This window comes from Macrotis lagotis, chromosome 1, assembly GCF_037893015.1.
Source record: "Macrotis lagotis isolate mMagLag1 chromosome 1, bilby.v1.9.chrom.fasta, whole genome shotgun sequence".
Lineage (NCBI taxonomy): Eukaryota > Metazoa > Chordata > Mammalia > Peramelemorphia > Peramelidae > Macrotis > Macrotis lagotis.
Window position 1 is genome coordinate 799,076,003 of NC_133658.1, and position 20,310 is coordinate 799,096,312.

Here is a 20,310-nt window from a genome sequence, read left to right on the forward strand (position 1 = left end):
TGTCAATGGACAAAGCAAAGCACAACTGAATCACAAACACTGCCTGGGGAAATCACATGAATACATTCTCCATTCAAATGTACATTTGTTGGGGACAGGTACAAACATGGAGGTCACAGTATGGACTAGTAGTAGAGAGCAGTAGAATATATCTAATAATAGCTCACTTAGTGCTTTAAAGATCCTTATAAAATCCCACAAGATAGATCACTCATTTCATTTTAAGTGAATTTTACCCTTTCACCCTGATCACAAGGATAAAATTGCATTTCTTTCATGATTTACTAGTCCTCTAGCTCCTTTTCTTGGTGAAAAAGAAAGAAAAAAGTTAAGAGATAAATCTCCTTGTTACACCTGGGGGGTTAAACTAAGCTCAACTCTGTTTTGGAAAAAAACCTTTCCAAGAATTTGCTGCAGAAACTTTGCCGAAATAATCACCAAGATGAAGAAAGGGCACATGCTTGTTGTCATCTTATTACTAAGCCATGCCCCTTGGACTGTGGATGCTAACTCTGAAGATGAAGATCAAGAAGATATTATAGAGATGTTTTTACCACCACCAAAACTTTTATGTTCAACTTGTGCCTACAAAGCTGATGAAGGACCATGTAAAGGCATGCTCGAGAGGTTTTTCTACAACATTTACATTCAACACTGTGAAGAATTTATATATGGGGAGTGCAGCCAAGATGGCAGTGTGAAGGCAGCATTTCCCAGAAACTCCTTCCCCCCAAAACCAACAAATTATGACTCTAGCCAAAATTTAGAAGGGGAAGAACCCACAGAAAGACTGAGTGATACATTTTAACAGTCCAAGATAACTTAGAAGCTCTGCGGGAAAGGTATGTTTCATGAGGATCAGGAGTTGGAAAAAATCTGCAGCTGTAGTGGAACCCAGCCCAGCCCAGCAATCACTAGCAACAGCTTGAAGAGGCCATGAAAGAACTCTGCTATACCAGAATGAGTGTGGAGTGAAGAGCACTGGCTGCAGAACCTGTAACGAGAATCTGGGGAGACCAGCGTGTACACCCAGAGCACAGCCCACACACAGTAAGAGAGTCAGGGGAGACTGAAGGAAGAAATGTCTCTGCTCTCCCTGGGGCAGGACTCTGCTGTTTGCCCACACCCAGATCTACTTGCAGTTTGGCCTTCCATATTAAGATAGCAGGGACCTTCCTCACAGCTCCAGGGCAGATGGGAGTGCCAGTGGTCACCTACATATCAAAGCACAGGCAAGAGAACATATGCCCTTGGAGGAATAAAGGTCCCAGTGGGGTGTCCCAATAATACACAAAACCTCAGGAAGCACCCCAAAACCAGGCACAGGCTGGAGAAATGAGTAAACAGAGAAAAAAGAGAAACACCATTGAGAAATTCTTCATCTATGATCCCAAGAAGGATCAAAATACTCAATCTGAAGATGAAGTACAAGCTGCTGCATCTAAAGACTCCATGAAAAATAAAAGTTGGTCTCAGGCTATGACAGAACTCAAAAAAGATTTTGAAAAATCAAGGAAGAGGGATAGAAGAAAAATTGGGAAAAGAAATGAGAGAGATGCAGGAAAAACATGAAAAAGAAGCCAGCAGTTTGGTCAAGGAAATCCAAAAAAATGCTGAAGAAAATAACATGTTAAAAATCAGCATAGGTCAAATGGATAAAACAGTTCAAAAAGTTACTGAGGAGAACAATGCTTTAAAAAGCAGAATTGGCCAGATGGAAAAGGAGATGAGAAAGCTCTCTGAGGAAAACAAATCCTTCAGATGAAGAATGGAGCTAAAGAAGCTAATGACTTTACAAGAAGTCAAGACACAATACTTCAACACCAAAAGAATGAAAAATTATTAGAAAATATGAAACATCTCATTGAAAAAACAACTGATCTGGAAAACAGATTCAGGAAGGATAAATTATTGAAAAACCTGAAATTCATGATCAGGAAAAGAGCCTTGACCTCATTTTTAAAGAAATCCTACAGGAAAACTGCCCTGATATCCTAGAAGTAGAGGGCAAAAATAGAAATTGAGAGAATACACCAATCTTCCCCAGAAAGAGATCCAAAAAAAAACCCCCCTGGAATATTATAGCCAAGTTCCAGAACTCCCAAGTCAAAGAAAAAATATTACAAGCAGCCAGAAGGACACAATTCAAATATCATATTGCTGCAGTCGAGATCACACAAGACTTAGCAGCGACTACATTAAGGATTCATAGGGCTTGGAATATAATATTCCAGAAGGCAAAAGAGCTCGGAATGCAACCAAGAATTAACTACCCAGCAAAACTGAACATCCTCTTCCAAGGGGAAAAGATGGACTTTCAATGAACCAGGGGAATTTCAAATGTTCCTGTTGAAAACGACCAGAGCTGAACAGAAAGTTTGACCTTCAAATTCAGGACCCAGGTGAAACAGAGAGTGGTGGAGAAGGGTGAAATATGAAGAACTTAATGATGATGAACTGCATGTATTCCTGCAAAGAAAAATGATAATGATAATACTAATATGAAACCTCCTCATTTAATAGAGCAGGTAGAAGAAGCTTTTATAGATGAAGCACAGGAGAGAGCTGAATTTGAAGATATAATATATTGTAAAAATGGAGTCAATGGCAAAAAGGAAAATGTACTGGGAGCAAAGAAAGGAGAGGTGGAATAGGCTAAGATATTTTGTATAAAAGCTTTTTTTTTTACAATGAGCTTTTGCAATGATATGGAAGGGGGAAAGGCGAAGGGGAATGAGGGAACCTTCACTCTCATCTGAAATGGCTCAGAGAGGAAACAGCATTCACACTCAATAGGGTATAGACATCCAGAGTAAAAAGGAGAGAAGGGGGAAAGGGGGAAGGGGGGTGGGGATGTGGTGATAGAGGAGAGGATAGTCAGATATAACACATTTTCTTTTTTACTTCTTGCAAGGGGCTGGGATTGGGTGACCTGTCCGGGACCATGGTGCTGGGTGGTTGCGGGGTCTCAGGGGTGGCATGTGGGCTTGGAGCCTCTTGATCCCAGGTCCGCTGATCAGTTCGCTGTGCTACTCAGCTACCCTACAGCATATTTTAGAAGAGGGACAGAGTGGAAGGAGAGAGAAAATATAATATATGGCAGTGGGGAGGAATGGGTGAAGGGAATTACAATCAGCAACAGTGCAAAAATATGGAAGTAACTTTTATGATGGATTTATCATAAAGAATGTGATCCACCCAAGACAGAGTTGATGGTATCAGAACACAGACTGAAACCCATTTTTTTTCCCTCTTTAATTTATTTCTCATGAGGGTCTATATTTTTTGGGGAGGGGGGTATTATGTTTACTCTTAAACAAGAATATTTTAGTAATGTATAAAATAATCACAAAAATATTCATAGCAGCTGTTTGTGATGGCAAAGAATTGGAAATTAATGTAAATGTCCTTCAATTGGGGAATGGCTTATCAAAATGTGATATATATATATATATATATGTATATGTGATGGAACACTATTGTTCTATTAGAAGACAGGAGGGATGGGAATTTAAGGGAAGACTGGGAAGATTTGCATGGACTTATGCTGAGCAAAATGAGCAGAACCAAAGGAACATGGTGCACCCTAGCAGCAATATGGGGGTGATGACCAACCTTGATGGACGTGCTCATTCCATTAGTGCAACAATCAAACACAATACTTTATTTTTCTTCCTTAAGGATATGATTTCTCTCTTATCACATTCAACTTAGATCTATGTACACATGGAAACAATGTAAAGACTAACAGACTAACAGTAGGGGTGGGGGTGGGGTAGGAAAGCAAGATAGGGGAAAAATTGTAAAAAATTCAAAATAAAATTAAAAATGTGGAAAAAAAAATTTATATATGGAGGATGTGAAAGCAATGAAAACCGATTTGAAAGTCTGGAAATCTGCCAGAAACAGTGTTTAGCAGAATATCCATTGAAGACTGAAAAGACAAAATTTCCACAAGAAAAGCCTGAAATCTGCCTTTTGGAACAAGATTCAGGAGTTTGTGGAGGACTACTTACTAGGTACTTCTATAACAGTCAATCAAAACGGTGTGAACCTTTCAAGTTTAGCAGGTGCCTAGGCAATGCAAACAACTTTCAATCTTTAGAAGAATGCAAGAATATCTATGAGGATGAACTGGATATGGCTTAAGTAGATCCTGGTCAAAAAACAATTGTTCCAGCAAACAATAATTCCTCAACAGTGAAACCAACTGAAGTTTGGAAATTTTAAAAATTCTTTGGTACCTCTTGGTGTCTGACTCCTGCAGATAGAGGACTTAGCAGGGCCAATGAGAAGAGATTTTATTTTAATTCTGCCACTGGAAAATGCCATTTTTTTAGCTACAGTGGATGTGATAGAAATGAAAACAATTTCATTTCTAAAAAGTCATGTCTCAGGACTTGTAAAAAAGGTTTTAACAGATGAGCTGAAGGCGGATTAATAAAAACCAAAAGGAAAAGAAAGAAACAGCCAGTGAGGATAATATATGAAGAAATCATTGTTGAATAAATACCTTTGCACAGTAACCTGAAACTGAAGGCAACCCACCATATGATATTTTGCTTGCAAAATGTAGAGTGGATGGCAATTTAGACAAATTACCTAATGAGTTAATTCCTTGATTAGAATCTAGAAATTTGATTTTTAATCATATCTCAATAAATGACTTTGCGAAATAAAAAAATATATTCACAAAACATTTTCCTTAAATTTCATGAGGGATGTGGTCAAAGGAGACAAGAAGCATAGGCCCAGAAAGGATCCTAGTGGCCTCTTAATTCAATGAATATCTATAAAACAACTTCTTTCTATGAAGGAAAATCCACAACTTCTTCAAGTAGTCCACACCCTTTTAGACAGAATGAATTGTTATATCAATCCTAAATGTGCCTTCTGATAATATCTAGCCAGTGCTACTAGTTCTGCCACCTTGGAACAAATAGAATAAATCTAATCACTATCCCCCATGACAATCCTACAACTATGGAAAGAGAGCTATCATGTTATTCCCTTTAGGCTAGCAGTTATCAAACTTTTTGGTCTCAGGACCCTTTTGCACTTGTAAATTTTGCTAAGGATCCCAATGAGGTTTTTTTTTTAATGTGGTTAAAAATCTACTGGTTTTTGCAGTATTTTAAAAAGGGAAAAATCTTAAAAATATGCATTCATTTAAAAATAATAAACCCATAATATGTTAACATAAATAGTTAAATACATTGGCATTTATTAAGCACCTACTATGTGTCAGGTAAAATAAAAACTAATGATAAGAGTAGCATTATTTTACATGTTTTCAAATCTCTTTGCAATTCTTATATCTGCTACTGCACCTAATCTGTTGTGATATTTTGGTTGAAGTATATGAAAAAATTCGGTTTCACAAAGATATGTAATATTAAAAGGAAAAGTATTTTTTGAAAAGTATTTTAATATGTAAAAAATATCTCAACACTATCAGGAAATTAGTTTTGACCTTGAAGAACTCCTGAAAGGGTTTTGGAGATTTCCAGATGTGTCCAAGGACCACACTTTGACAATTGCTGCTACGAGTTAAATAAAAAGCCCCATTTCCTTCAACGTATTTTTGTACAGCACAAACTTTAGGCCTTTCACCATCATAATTACTTGTCAAGGCATTGCTGCTTATCAAAGTCTATTCTAGTAGACACCTTGATGGCTTTGTGATAGAGTACTGGACCTTAGTTGAAATCTGGCCTCCAACACAGAAAACATTTCAACTATCTGCCGTAATTTCCATAACTGTAAAATGGGACATAACAATAGCCCTTACCTTGCAGGGTCATTATGAGGAAGATAAATATCTGTAAATTGCTTAATATAGTACCAGGCACAAAGTAAGCACTGTACTGCCTATTCCCTTTCTCTTTTCCTTTCCCCCTTCCCTAGAACTGAAAATAATACTTCAGATGTAATTTGACTTGGGCAGAATATAGCAAGACTATCACTTCTGCATTACTGGAAGTAATGCCTCTCTTAGGTTAGTCCAAGAAGGCATTAGCTATTTTGGTTGTCATATCACACAAATGACTCATCTTGAGTTAATATTGAACCATAGGGGTGGCTAGGTGGCATAATGGATAAAGCATCGGCCCTGGGTTCAAATCCGGCCTCACTTAATAATAATTACCTAGCTGTGAGGCCTTGGGCAAGCCACTTAACCCCGTTTGCCTTGAAAAAACCCTAAAAAAACAATATTGAACCATAAAAAAGCTACTCTTTGGGTTTGCTTAAGCAATAAAATTCCAATCTATGCATTAATCAGTTCAGTGGTCTCCAAACTTTTTAAAATTTTGCACTCTATCAGCAAAAAAATTTTTGAGCATGTATCCACAATAAATAATATTTTGAACATATATTCAAAATAAATATATATTTACTTATTCAAAAACTACATACATATATATGTACTTTTTTGATGCTGTTGAATCATTTCAATTGTCTGACTCTCCATTTTCCATTTGGGGGTTTTCTTGGCAAAGATACTAAAGTCATTTGTCACTTCCTTCTCCAGCTCACTTTACAGATGAGGAACTGAGGCAGATAGATTAGGAGACTTGCCCAGAGTCACAATGTTATTAAATATGTGAGGTCAAATTTGAACTCAGGTCCTCCTGATACCAGGAGGGCTTCTTTATCAACTGAGCTACCTAGCTGCCCATAACATGTACTATCATACATATGCAAAAAATAGAAATTAAAGTATAAGATGAATATGAAATAATATTTGCTAGAGGCAATAGGAAAACATTGGAGTTTGCTGAATAAGGAGTGATATAGTTAGACTGGCTGTTTAGGAAAATCACATTGGTAGCTGTGTGGAGAAGAGAGCTTAAGGCAGGGGAAACTATTTAGGAGAAGATTATCACAGTGTCGTCATGCAAAAAATGATGAGGTCTGAGAAAAGATCATGGCTGTGTGAGTGGAGACAGGGAGCTACAGATGTAAAAGAGAGATGTTTGTATAGGTAGAAATATCAATATTTAGCAAATGATATGATATATGGAGTGGGGGAAAGTGAAGAACCAAGGATAGCACCAAGGCTGTAAACATGTTGATTAGAAGAATGATAGTATCCTTGATAGAAATAGGGATGTCTAGGGGCAGCTAGGTGGCACAGTGGATAAAGCACCGGCCCTGGAGTCAGGAGTACCTGGGTTCAAATCCGGTCTCAGACACTTAAAAATTACCTAGCTGTGTGGCCTTGGGCAAGCCACTTAACCCCAGTTGCCTTGAAAAACCTAAAAGAGAGAGAGAGAGAGAGAGAGAGAGAGAGAGAGAGAGAGAGACAGAGACAGAGAAATAGGGATGTCTGGAAGTAGAGGATGTGGGCTTGGGGGGGGAGGGGGAGGATGAAAGGTAATGTTAAATGTTGAGGAGAAAAGCATGATCTATCCATTGTATAGTGCCTCAGAATACAAAGTTTGCTGCTGAGTGGTGCCAACTATAGCCACAAGATCATTGGGCTAGGGGGAAGGAAGCTAGGGAACTCTAAGGAATTTCTATGGGAGCTCCAAGGAATGAGCTGAATTCATGTGGAAGTAACGAACAACTATTAGGATCATGGACAAGGTATAAGAAAGAGTAAAAGAAAGACAGAGGAGAATATATTCATGGCATAAGGGAAGGCATGAGCTCAAGGAAAGGTGAAGAGTTCAGTTTGATTGGAATGTAGAGTAAATGACTGGAAATAAAAGAAGTTCAGTTTGGAAAATTGGGTGAACACAAGACTATGGAGGAATATGAATGTCAGTCTAAAGGGTTTAGAATTGATTTGGTAGGTAATGAGGAGCCAACAAAGTCTTGTGGAGAGGAGTGAAATGATCAAAGTTGTACTCTAAGATGACTCTGACATTAAAGAAATGCAAATTAAAGGGATTCTGAGGTTCTATCTCACACCCATCAGATTGGTGAAGTTGACAAAAGGGGAAAATGACAAATTTTTGGAGAAGTTGAAGGAAAATAGGAACATTACTGAACTGCTAGTGAAGTTATTAATTGGTTGAGACATTTTGCAAAGCAATTTGGAACCTTGTTCCTAAAGTTTAGTAACCATGCATATTCTTAAACCCAGTCATACCACTACTAAGTCTATAACCAAAAAGAACAATTAAAGAAGGATTCATATGTACAAAAATATTTATAGCATTTTTTTTTGTTATGGCAAAGACCTGGGAGATGAAACAATATCCATCTATTGGGGAATAGCTGGATAAACTTTTGGTGTAAACATGTGATGGAATATTGTTTGTTTTGCTTAATTATGAATATTTTCTTTTTTTATTTTTCCCCAATGAGTTGGAGGGAGAGAAAAATAAGATTTTTAGCCAAAACAAATTAAAATAAACTGATGAATGGTAACATATATAGGATAGAATGGAAGAAGGAATACTGGAGACCAATTAGGGTGTATCCAAAATAGTCTTAAGTCCATGGCCTAGGGTGGTAGCTATGGGAATGAGGTAGAGGAAGAAGGCAAAGATGCAAAAGTTGTAGAGGTAGAATCAATATGTCCTAAAGAGTGATTAGAAGAGAAGTGAGAAAGTGAGAATCAAAGATGATTTGGCAGAAGAACCTGGGTGACTTAGAATAGTGGTACTATACCATAAATAGAAAGAGGCAAGTCAGGTTTCATTAACAACAAAACAAAAATTTTCTTTGTTTTTTCAAATCAATAGTTAAAACTATTACTGCTTCTCTCCTTTCTTGTCCTCCATACCACAGAAATTGTGAGGGTGATAGGAGAGGAAAAGGCAGTTTATAGATGACTTGATATGTATTATAAATGGAAATTACCTGGGAGTAGTGGCTCTGCTACTTGTTATTGAGTCTTTTCCACCTGTACTGGCCACAGGAAGTGTATGACATTGTGTCATTCCAGAAAGCTGAGGTTTGTTAGGTTCAATATTTTCTCTGAGTCCCTGATCCAGCAATAGTGCATCTCCACTCATATCAGTGGTAAAAGAGGTGCAGTTTTCAAAAGTTGCTGACAAAGGTTCTAATACAAGCAATATCTGAAAAACAAACAAACCATAACTTATCCGTGATTTTATCAGTGCATGATGTATTAAATACTTCTTAAGTCAGTTAATCAGTAAGCATTCATTAAGCACTTTCTATGTGTCAGGCACTGTGCTAACTGGGGATACAAAGAAAGTCAAAAAGGCAGTTCTTGCTCTTAAGTAATCCACAGTTTAAAGGGGAAACAACATGCTTAATAAACTATGTACAAAGACAGGATAAATTGAGGAAAATTACTAAAAGGAAGGCACTAGTATTAAAGGAGAATCAGAAAAGACCTTGTAAAAGGTACTATTTTTAGCTGAGACCAGAAGGAAATCAAGCAGGGCAGGTAAACCATGTTAACTAAGAGAGGAAGATATAGCAGACAAAAAGTGAAAATGCAGGGGAAGATATGATTAGTATGAGGAACAACAATTAAATTGCACACCACATGTAGGGAAGAATAAGGATCAAAAAGACTGGAAAGGGGAAAGTTATCACTTACTTTGTTAAGAACTTGCAGCAGGGTAGTGACAATGTCAAAGGAGAGAAGGGAGTTATATGAGAGACAGTAGTAGGGCAGATTCAACAAGACTTGGATACAGATTCAATATGGGGGCTATGAGTGACAATTCAAGATGACACCTAGGTTATGAACATGAGTGACTGAGAGGATGGTAACCTCAACAGTAAGAAGAAAATTAGGGACAGGGGAGGGATAGAGGGGGAAAATATAATGATTTCAATTTTAGACATGATGAGTTTAAGATGCTTTAGGGACAATCAGTTGAAGATGTTAAAAAGGCAGATGGAGATGTTTATTCATTGATATGTAATGTTTATTGATTGATTAAGATGGTAGATGGAAGGTCAGGAGAAAGATTACTAGAGCTGGATATGATGACTTGAGAAGCACCTGTATAAATATGAAAATTGAAAACATGGGAGCTAATAAGATTACCAAGCAGAAAAGTATAGAGAGGGAAGAGAACAGAAGCCAGGACAGAGCCCTGTGGGATACCCAGAGTTAATGAATATAATGTAGATGAAGATCTAGGAAAGACTAAGAAGGACCAGAGAGAAAGGTAGGAAGAGTATTAGGAGAGAGCAGTGTCACAAAAAATCTAAAGGAAAGAGATTATCAAGGAGAAGATAATCCACAATTTCAAAGGATGCAGAGAGGTCAAGTAGAATTAAGTTTGAGAGAAGGTTGCTATATCTGGCAATTAAGAGAGTATTGGTGACTTTGGAGAAAGAGTTTCAGTAGAATGATGAAGTTGGAAACCAGAGGGGAGAGGGAGAAGGGAAGTGGGGGTGCCTATGATGTTGGACACTAAGAATAAAAAGACAACCCTTAGGGAGCTGATTAACTTCTAAGGAGACAATATATACATATAGGCACATTAAAAAGACTCAAGGAAACTTCTTTTGAGAGGAAGGAACTAGCAACCTGTTGGATGAGGAAAGGCATTACTGTCACTGGAGAGTGTAACAGGAAAATGTAAGGAGGAAGTTCATGAGAGGAATGAGAAGTACATAGTACAGAAACAAAGACATAGTAGATGGAGGGCTGAGAACTCAGCAGAAGCAAGTTAAAGCTTCCCTTTGGGTTTCTCTAGAAACATTAAGGAAGTAATATTACTCTTTTCTAAAATCCTTACCAGATGTCCTAACATGTAGATCGTTAAGGACAAAAGGCCTTTCTCAAGGAAAAAGGACTGCTCTCCTAGGAATCATCAGCCCAAAGGAACTTGGGCAAAATTCCTTCAGATTTCTATTCCTATTTCTACATCTGTAAAATGAAAGGATTAGACTAGATGACCACTAAGGTTTTTCCAAGCAAAAATATCTTGATGCTAGAGTTCTCCTTATTTCATAATACTCTTCTTTACACAAAGACAAACTAAGAATAGTACTAACCCCTCTTTTGTCCTGTTCCCTTCTAACTTTTGTGTATTTGTAAAAGCTATTTCCCATATTCCCAATTTCTTCCTCTCACTTTATATAACTACCACATATAAGGCACTGTAGTATACAGAGTTTATATTCTGTTGGAATAAATAAGTACACACTGGAAATGATATGGCATTTGAAACCCTCCCTAATTCCCTCACCTGAAAATGCTCTCCTCTCAAGCACTTTCTCAGGATCTATGATTTGTTCTTATTACCTCATGACTCATATTATAAAACACTTTATATTGGTCTTAAAGGAAGGATCACAGGTACATATAATCATAGATCAAGAGTTAGAAGGGCTCTAAGGTCAACTAAAGTGACCATGGTAACCAAAAAGGTAAAACCTGAATTTCAAACTATACCTACGTCTATTAAATTCAGCATTCTTTACAATATGCAACATTACTTCCAGTGTGTACTTGTTAGTATACTATACCTTCCAAATGAATATAAACTGTTTATCACAGTGCCTTATATGTAGTAGTTACATAAAGTTCACTGAACTGAATTGAATACAAGGTTTATTCACAAGGGAAAAGAGAATGAACACAGAAATAATAAAGGTAAGATAAGTTTTAAAATATATGTGTAAAAGAAGATAACTTCCCAGACTAAGCAGATCAAACATTCTAAGGTAATCCTTGGATCTTCTGGAGTTCCCTGTTGTAGCTTTGTCCATTAAAATTCAAGCTACCTCCTAACCTTAGCTAAGTATGGAGTCTTCACAACTAGAATACTCTTCAGAGGCAAAACTGGGCTTTGCCAATTGGACACAATATGTGTAATTTATCAATTCACAAAATAATTCCAGGCTATCTCAGTCAATTTGACTTTAGAGTAGCTAAAGGGAACTGGTATGAAATTAGGCTATGAAGCTAAGCCTGAGCAACCTTGCAGAGTGAATATCTTGCATGTCACAGTGAATGAATGCATGTTGTGTTTGGTAGGGAGTTTCTGAATCTGCTTGGGTATGGGGTTCTCTCCACTGAAAGAGATACTTTCTGGATCAGTTAGGTGGTGCAGTGGATAGAGCACTGGCTCTGGAGTGAGGAGGACCTGAGTTAAAATCTGACCTTAAGACACTTAATAATTACCTAGCTTTGTGACCTTGAGCAAGTAACAACTCCATTGTCTTGCAAAAACAAAAATAAAAACAAATAAATAAATAAAAACATAAGGGGCAGCTAGGTGGTGCATTGGATAGAGCACCGGCCCTGGAGTCAGGAGTACCTGGGTTCAAATCTGGCCTCAGACACTTAATAATTACCTAGCTGTGTGGCCTTGGGCAAGCCACTTAACCCCATTGCCTTGCAAAAACCTAAAAACAAAACAAACCCCCCAAAACCCCTAAGAGATATGTGAGCAAAGGCTTATATTCTGTAATACATCACACACTGGTGGTCTCATCACACATTTGTGATCTCTCCTATTCTGGTTCTCAGTCTTATCATTTCTAAGAAAAATGGTTTTTAAGCACAAAGCATTATAATTTAATAGAATTTAATAGACATGTGATGAATTGGCTAAGTCTTCTGTTTGGTTCTTCAAATAAGACTGGCAGGTCTTTCTTTAGTCTCCATTCTAAAGCTTTCTTTAACCTGGTTGGGGCATTTTAGTGCTTGTACATCGTTGGTGTGAGTTTAACAAAAGCAGAATCACCCCTAAGCCATAACAAATGATAACAGCAGATTTTTTTTTTAGGTTTTTTGCTAGGCAATGGGGTTAAGTGGCTTGCCCAAGACCACACAGCTAGGTAATTATTAAGTGTCTGAGATCGGATTTGAACCCAGGTACTCCTGACTCCAGGGCCGGTGCTTTATCCACTATGCCACCTAGCCACCCCAAAAGTCCAAACTTTTTTATTTATTTATTTTTTTAGTTTTTGCAAGGCAAATGGGGTTAAGTGGCTTGCCCAAGGCCACACAGCTAGGTAATTATTAAGTGTCTGAGACTGGATTTGAACCCAGGTACTCCTGACTCAAAGGCCAGTGCTTTATCCACTGTGCCACCTAGCCACCCCTGATCAGAGCAGATTTTAAAGAAAAAGAAGTGTTTTTTAAAGAACAAAGAAAATAAAACAGTTGCAAAGATATTAGAACATGATTTTGGAAAAAAGGCTAGGAAAATGCATATATTAATAAAATGTTCAGTTAGTGGTAGAAAAAGGTTGTGGGAAGGAATTATTAAATTATGCAAGGAAACTAAAATAATACTAATGCATGATTTAAGAAACAAAAAGGAAAGAAAGATTAGATCATATAAAATATATAGCAAAGTCAATAAATTAATTTGTGGAGAAAAAGTGCAAAGAAATCATTTCAATAAAACACTTTCTGGGTTTTGATGAGTAAAATCGTGATTTTGCTCTACTCCAAAGCTCTCATAGGTACAATAACTAAGAGTTTTCTACACAGATAATGAAAAATGAAGATGTTTTATGTTACTTTAATGTTAAAGCTTGACATCCTGGAATCTCAATAAAAAAATAATCCCTGGCTATAACTAAGTGTAAATATTTTACCAAACTCCCCACCCTCCATAAAGAGAGTTTAATGACATTTATAATTCCTTTAGGGCTACAAACCAGAGCCACTTTGCAGAGATAACAGGGATAACCCGAGGGTTTTGGTGAAATGTAAGCTCAATGCACAGTGATATGACAACAAAAACACCAAGGCAGTCTAGAGCAGTGGTGTCAAACATATGAACCATGGGCCCAATGCAGTCCATAATACCCCTGAGTGCAGCCAGAACCAGATTAGAATTTAGCTATTTAACAAAATAAATAAAAATATAATAAAACATGGAAAATACTGCATTTTAAAACTAAGTCAATATGCAACCTACAAGGATCCTTATGGACAGCTTAGTGAACCCTGTTTCTATCTGAATTTGACACCACTTGTCTAGAGCAAGGGAAGTTTAATTTCCACTGTTCACTTCCTAGGTCACACTTAATCTGCAGTATTAGTGTCAAGCTGAAGACTATCCAGAGGAGAACAACCAGTATTGGTATAGTGATTCAAAAACCATACTCCTCAAGGATCAGCTAAAAGAAATAGGGAGACCTTGAGAAGGTCTTAGGACAGTACATGGTACATAGTATGTGCTCAGAAAATCTTGACTGATTGATCAGGGAGACCATGACTCAGCATGCAGAAGAGAGATATGAAGAGTAGCTTTATTTTGTTTTGGGGGGAGAACCAGAAACAACAGAAGAAGTTGCAAGTTTCAGAGAATCGCAAAATTTAAAAGTTCAAAGGACTTAAGGAGACAATCTACTTCAACCTGTACAAAATAATAATAATGTCATTATAATATTGGAATTCCCTCTACAATCACCAAGACAAGTAATGGAATTCTTAGTTGAAAATGAAAAAAAAAAATCCACTTATCCAAAGCAGCTTACTCTACTTTTGGAGAGGTAAATGCTAAGTAGATAACTAATATCAAGTCTCAATTTTCAAGACTCTCTCTATCTTCCATCCATTATCCCTAGACCCCCAAACTCTTGTCTACTTAGGTCACATAACTACTTGGAAATTAATATACTATATGGCATAGACAAAATTGGTCTAAACTATATAGACAGTTTGACAGAACTGATTTCTAGAAATTTTTTGTCAAATAGGAAATTTTTACACTGAGCTACCTGGCTGCTTCTGGGTCTTGTTTTGCTTATATGAATCTAACCCATCAACTTTTCCATGATTTAACTAAAACTAATAATTAAATAACTTGTAGTGCTAGGTTTTAACCTCTCACTTTCTCTCTCTCATTTTATACTCCTGATCTTTATTTCTCTGAATGAATTTAAGTTATTTTTCCCATAATAAAATACCATCTTTGTGCTGTTTTTCTCCTGCATTTCCGGAATATTTTAAAATAAGATAATTCATTCTGTAGAATAGCAAGATAAATAATAGAAATATTATTACCTGGACCTCTCCAAGCTTCTTAGATGTTGGTGAGACAATCGTAAAAAATCCACTGATTGGATAAGTTGGAGACAACTTCGACAGTCCACTGATCTGGGCTCTCCCCACAGGGAGGTAATCATTTTTGGTTATTACCTCCAGGACAAGGACAGCCATATCTAATAGCAAACAAAGATAGCTTATTTAGATATTTTCCTCCTACAGATTATTAAAGACAGAATTATTTTTTGGAGGGGGGTGGGGGAGAAAGCAGCTTGACCAGAGATGGAATAAAAGGAAAACCCAGTAAAATATTCTTATAACTACTGTTACTAGTTTTTTAGCTCCTTAATTTTCCTGAGATTGCTTCTCTAACATCCCATAGTATTGCACATTATCCGATTAATCTTAGCAGAGTAGATGTCAGAGGTTAATTTTAGAAAAGACCATTTTCACAATCTCCTTGCATATGACCACTCGGTTCTTGCAGTTGGAAGATTCATATTTCAATTTCTTTATTGTGTTATAGTGATGAAATTATTTATCTTAGAATCAGAAGAGATAGAATAGAGTCCTAGCTCTTATATACTATCTAAATAATAAGAAACAATAATAAAAGTTGCAGAGGACCTTTTCTAAAACTCTGCTTGTGAAAAGAGGCATAAAACGCTAACTTGAGTCCCTTATAATTTCCATATTTATCTTTTTGTAATTCTTTTGAGTCCTGTATTTAAAATCTAATTTATAATTTATCTCTGGTCTTTTTTTTTTATAGGAATGCTTTGAAGTTCTCTATTTCATTAAATATCTATTACCTTTCCTAAAAGATTATACTTAGTTCTGCTAGGTAGTTTATTCTTGGTTATACTACTAGTTCCTTTGCCTTTCAGAATATGATATTATAAGGTTGTGTAATCCTACTTGTGGCTCTATGGTATTTAAGTAGTTTGCTATTTTTTTTTTATTTTTGCAAGGCAGTGGGTTAAGTGACTTGCCCAATCTATTTTCTAATGAGATATTTAATATTTTCTTCTTTTTTCATTTTTTGACTTTGTTTTATTGTTTCTTAATGTCTCATTGAGTTATTAGCTTCCATCTGCCAATTCTGATTTTTAAGTAACTGTTTCCTCAGTGAGCTTTTATCTCTTTCCCCATTCCCATATTTGTTTTTGTTTTTTTTTAGGTTTTTGCAAGGCAAACGGGGTTAAGTGGCTTGCCCAAGGCCACACAGCTAGGTAATTATTAAGTGTCTGAGACTGGATTTGAACCCAGGTACTCCTGACTCCAGGGCTGGTGCTTTATCCACTATGCCACCTAGCCGCCCTGCCATATTTGGTTTTTAAGGAGTGCTTTTCTGTCTTTTTTTTGCCTCCTTTATCAGTTAATTGTCTTTCACTGTTTCCTTGCATGGTTCTTATTTCTTTTCCAAATTTTTTCTCTATCAATCTTATTAGATTTTTAAAACTGCTTTTAGTTCTTCTAGGAATTCTTGTTGGGCTTTTGTCCAATTTGCATTTCCTTGTCTTTGAGGGTCTGCTTAAAGCTTTTTTCCCTCACATTGTTGTCTTCTTCCTCATCTTAGAAGTCCAGTCACCACAGAAGCTTTTTATGGTCAGGTGCTTTTTTTGTTTGTTTGTTCATTTCCCCAGATTATTTCTTGATTGAACTTTATGCTAAAGCTGGGCTCTATTCACTTGGAGGAATGAGGAAGTAGATAGTCCCAAATTTCAGGGTTTTTTTTCATGTTGCTGTTTTCAGAGATAGTTCTAAGGGTTTGGAAGCTTTTTGTGCAACCAGTGTAGTGTGATCTTGTGAAGATGTGTGCTTGCTGCTCTCCTGGTCTATGCTCTGGTCCTTATCCAATAAGGGTCCCTGCTCCCTTGTAGCTGCAAGCACTCCTGCTCTTCAGGACCTCTGTTCCCTTTTGAACCTAAGCATTCCTCTCTTTCCTGGAACTGAAATCTGGATGCATGGGATGTATCTTGTGTTAGCACAGTGTTCTCCTGTAATCTCTTTCTGATCAGTAGTTCAATCCCTCGACCATCTCTGTGCTGAAAACTTCCAAATCAACTGCTGCTACCACCACTACTAACAATTTTCACAGTTGGTGTTTCTACCATATGTGCTCTGGCCCAGTCCCTACTCCAATATTACCTATCTCTCCTTTCAACCTACTAAGTTCAATCTTTTTCTTTGCTCTGGATTGCTTTAGCAATTCTGACAATATTTTGATTTCAGGCATTATTTGAAAGTTGTTGCTTCAAATCTTAGCTTCTCCTCCAGCAGTCTCTCAAGTATTTATATTTCTGTGATCACTGATAGGGACAGGCTCAGTAATGACATTTGGATGAATGAATGAAACTATTTATTAAGCCCTTCCTATGTTCAAATCACTTAAAGGACACAGGACAATCCTTGCTCTCAATTCTCAAATTCTAATGGAGGAGGCAACATATATGGAAAGTTTCACCTATAAGGTAAATAGAAAAGTTTCATGGTCCTTAGGAAGCAGCAGTGAAGTAAATGGTACTGTCTCTTCATTAGTGTTATTTTCAATGAAAAAATCATTTCAATTTCTGATATTGAGCCATTTGTGGGGACTTTGGTGGCAAGATCTTTCTTTTCTGGGTCTTCAGAAGTAACCCTTGCAAGAGCTATCCATATTCACATTGGATGCTTCCCAGGGTGATAGCTGGGTGCACTGGGTTGGAAGAATTATTATTTATTGTTAAGGTTATTAGTTGAGGATCCTATGCTGTTCTTATCAGTGTCTGAGGGAAGATGGTGGCCAGGGTAATGGTGGTAGTGTTCTTCCTTGTCCTGCATATGGTGCCTCTCCCCCAGGTTGCCTGGTTGATTCATTCAGGTTGGCTTGACTGTCCTATAGGATATAGTTGGCCATTTCTTTCAGGAAATAAGCATGAAGGAAACTTGGGTAAGGTGATCCAAATTTAACAAGGACAACTAGACAGGAGTTCCTTACTAATTTTGGATCTTAACTCCCTTAATATTACATTTATTTTGCATTATCCTTTGCAGAGAAAATAGAAATAAAGTAAGAACCAAGTAGGGCTATCTACTTTGCTATCAGCTGTTAGTTATTGTCCCAATAAGCGCCTCCTATGAGCCAGGCCAGGCTAGACAAGCGCTGAGAATACAAAGGAAGAAAAAGTCCTTGCCCTCAGAGAAGTCACAATCTATCTGGGGAAGACTACATGCAAACCACCATATAACAAATACATATGTACAATAAAGTGGAAATAATCAGCAGAGGGAAAGTACTCACACCAAGGGGTACAGGGAAAGGTTTCCTGCAGGAGGTGGGAATTTGATGTTATTTGTCCCTCATTCTTGAAGAAGACTATCTGGGAGGTGATGCCATGACAAACACATGAATTGGATTTAAGAGAGGGGGTGCTGTGCTAAGTCACCAGTCTCAATTTCTCTTCCAGAACCATCTGGGTCTAGTGGCCAGACATGGATCAAGATGACTGGATGTGACTCTTCAAAGCAAATGGGGTTAGTGACTTGCCAAAAGTCACAAAGTTAGTAAATGGCAAGTGTCTGAGGTTAGATTCATACTGTCTTCCTGACTCCAAGGCCAGTGCTCTACCTGCTGGCGTCACTTAGCTTGGTTAAGACTTGAAGTTAGAGGTGCCAAGAGTCAAAGGAGGAAATGCATTCCATACTTGAGGATCAGAAAAAATGTCCAGCAGAAAGAAATAGAATGTCTTGTGGGAAGGACAAGGAGAAGAATGTGACTAGACTATCGACTATGGGAAGAGTAAACTATAACAAGCAGAGACTGGAAGAAGTCTGGTTGTGAGAGCTTCAAAAGCCAGAGAATTTTATATTTGATCCTGGAGGTGATTGAGATTTTGTTTGAGTTGGTTAGAGGGGATTGTGGAGTAATGTGACATGGACAGAATTCTAACAGCTGAGACAGAATCGAATGGAGAGAGGAGAAACTGAAGTAGCACCAATCAGCCTATTGCAACAGTTCAAGCATGAGATGATAAAGACTTGTACCAGAGTGGTGGCATATCCCTTCTTTGATCCTTTTCCCCCCCTTTTTCCCCCCTCCAATCATAGCTAAAAGTTACAACATTCTTTTGTTGTCCTTGACATTCCTTGACATTCTCAGTTTATTTTGAACTTCAGCAATCCTGACAACATTTTTGTCATACATATTGTTTTCTGTTATGTGAACTTGTTTCCATTTTCTGTCCATTTAAAAAAAAATTAGTTGATGAGTTGTCTGGGCATCCATCTCAATCCATTTAGGCAAATCTAATTTGCCCATTTCCTCTTTTGTCTTCAGAATTTCATTTCTGGTCATCTCTCTCTTCCCTCCTGGGTTAACTTGACCTGAAACATTTTAGTCTATCTAATAAGACATCCTAGCTAAATTTCTCCGAACCCTTTGAAATCTACTTTCCAAAACTCTATGGTATATTATGTGATTATGTCCAATTTTTCTTTTTCTAGTCCATTATCAAAATACTAAATAACTACTTATCCTTTAGGGACCAGCTTAAGTCATATCCATCCCATGATTAGAAAAATATAATCATAGAAAGTTAGAACCCAATCAGAATTCAGAGATCATCTGGTTTATGCTCAGATATTATCTTGGGGAACTAACTTTCTAAAGACATGCATCAATTTAATGGTAAAGTTGAGACTAGAACCCAAGTTTCTTGATTCCTAGTTCTTTGTTCTTTTTTATTACTTTAGATAACTATGCCATGGACACCTTGGAAGGCAGTCTTCATTGGAGTACCTTAATATCTGGTGGATACAAACACAGAAGGCAGTTAAACTGGAAGAACAAAATGTTTTGGCAAGCTAAATCACAAAATCAAATATTACATAAGTTAAAAAAATAAAATTTTCAAGTACAATGTGGGGAAGCATTGCTAATTCAGTTAATCTACAAAAGATATGAGAATTTTTAGTGGAATGCAAGATCAATAATAGCAAACAGTGTGGTATGGCAGTCAAAAAATCTCACTGTCTTAAACTGCCTAAGGAAAAAATGATATCTGGTAATAAAGAGGTAACCACTATACTATATCCTGATCAGATAACATTTAGAGTATTGTGTACAGTTCTGGACAGCACATTTTAGAGAAAACAGTAAACTAGACTGCTTCCAAAGGAGGATGAATAGGATGATGAGAAACTCTGAGATCATGGCATATGAAAAGTGATTCAGGAAAATAGAGATTTAATCTAGAAAAGAAAAGGGTTGGGAAAAGTATAATAGCCATCTTGAAGAATTTCTATAAAGGAGGATTAGGTTTGCTCTGATTGGCCTCAGACTAGAATTAGGGAGCAAGGAACATTAGTTTCTGTGAGGCAAATTTAGAGTTCATGTATGTGTTCCTTATTAGCATAGTGGTCAGTATCTC

At 37.1% G+C, this 20,310-nt stretch overlaps 1 protein-coding gene and 1 pseudogene across 6 annotated transcripts in view; one reads left to right on the plus strand and one right to left on the minus strand.

Annotated features, from left to right (window-relative positions):
* The window catches only part of C2CD3 (C2 domain containing 3 centriole elongation regulator), a 161,913-nt gene that overhangs the window by 136,556 nt on the left and 5,047 nt on the right, over window positions 1–20,310 (minus strand). For all 6 annotated transcript variants that reach the window (XR_012474392.1, XM_074216853.1, XM_074216852.1 and 3 more), the window contains exons 3-4: window positions 14,918–15,075; window positions 8,815–9,032 (exon numbers count right to left, since the gene is read on the minus strand). Coding sequence is in view for 5 of the 6 variants with exons in the window: in XM_074216853.1 (XP_074072954.1) it covers window positions 8,815–9,032; window positions 14,918–15,075 (376 nt within the window). In the remaining variant the exon portion in view is untranslated. The remainder of the gene's footprint in view (window positions 1–8,814; window positions 9,033–14,917; window positions 15,076–20,310) is intronic.
* Window positions 107–4,509, plus strand: LOC141510231 (tissue factor pathway inhibitor pseudogene; annotated as a pseudogene).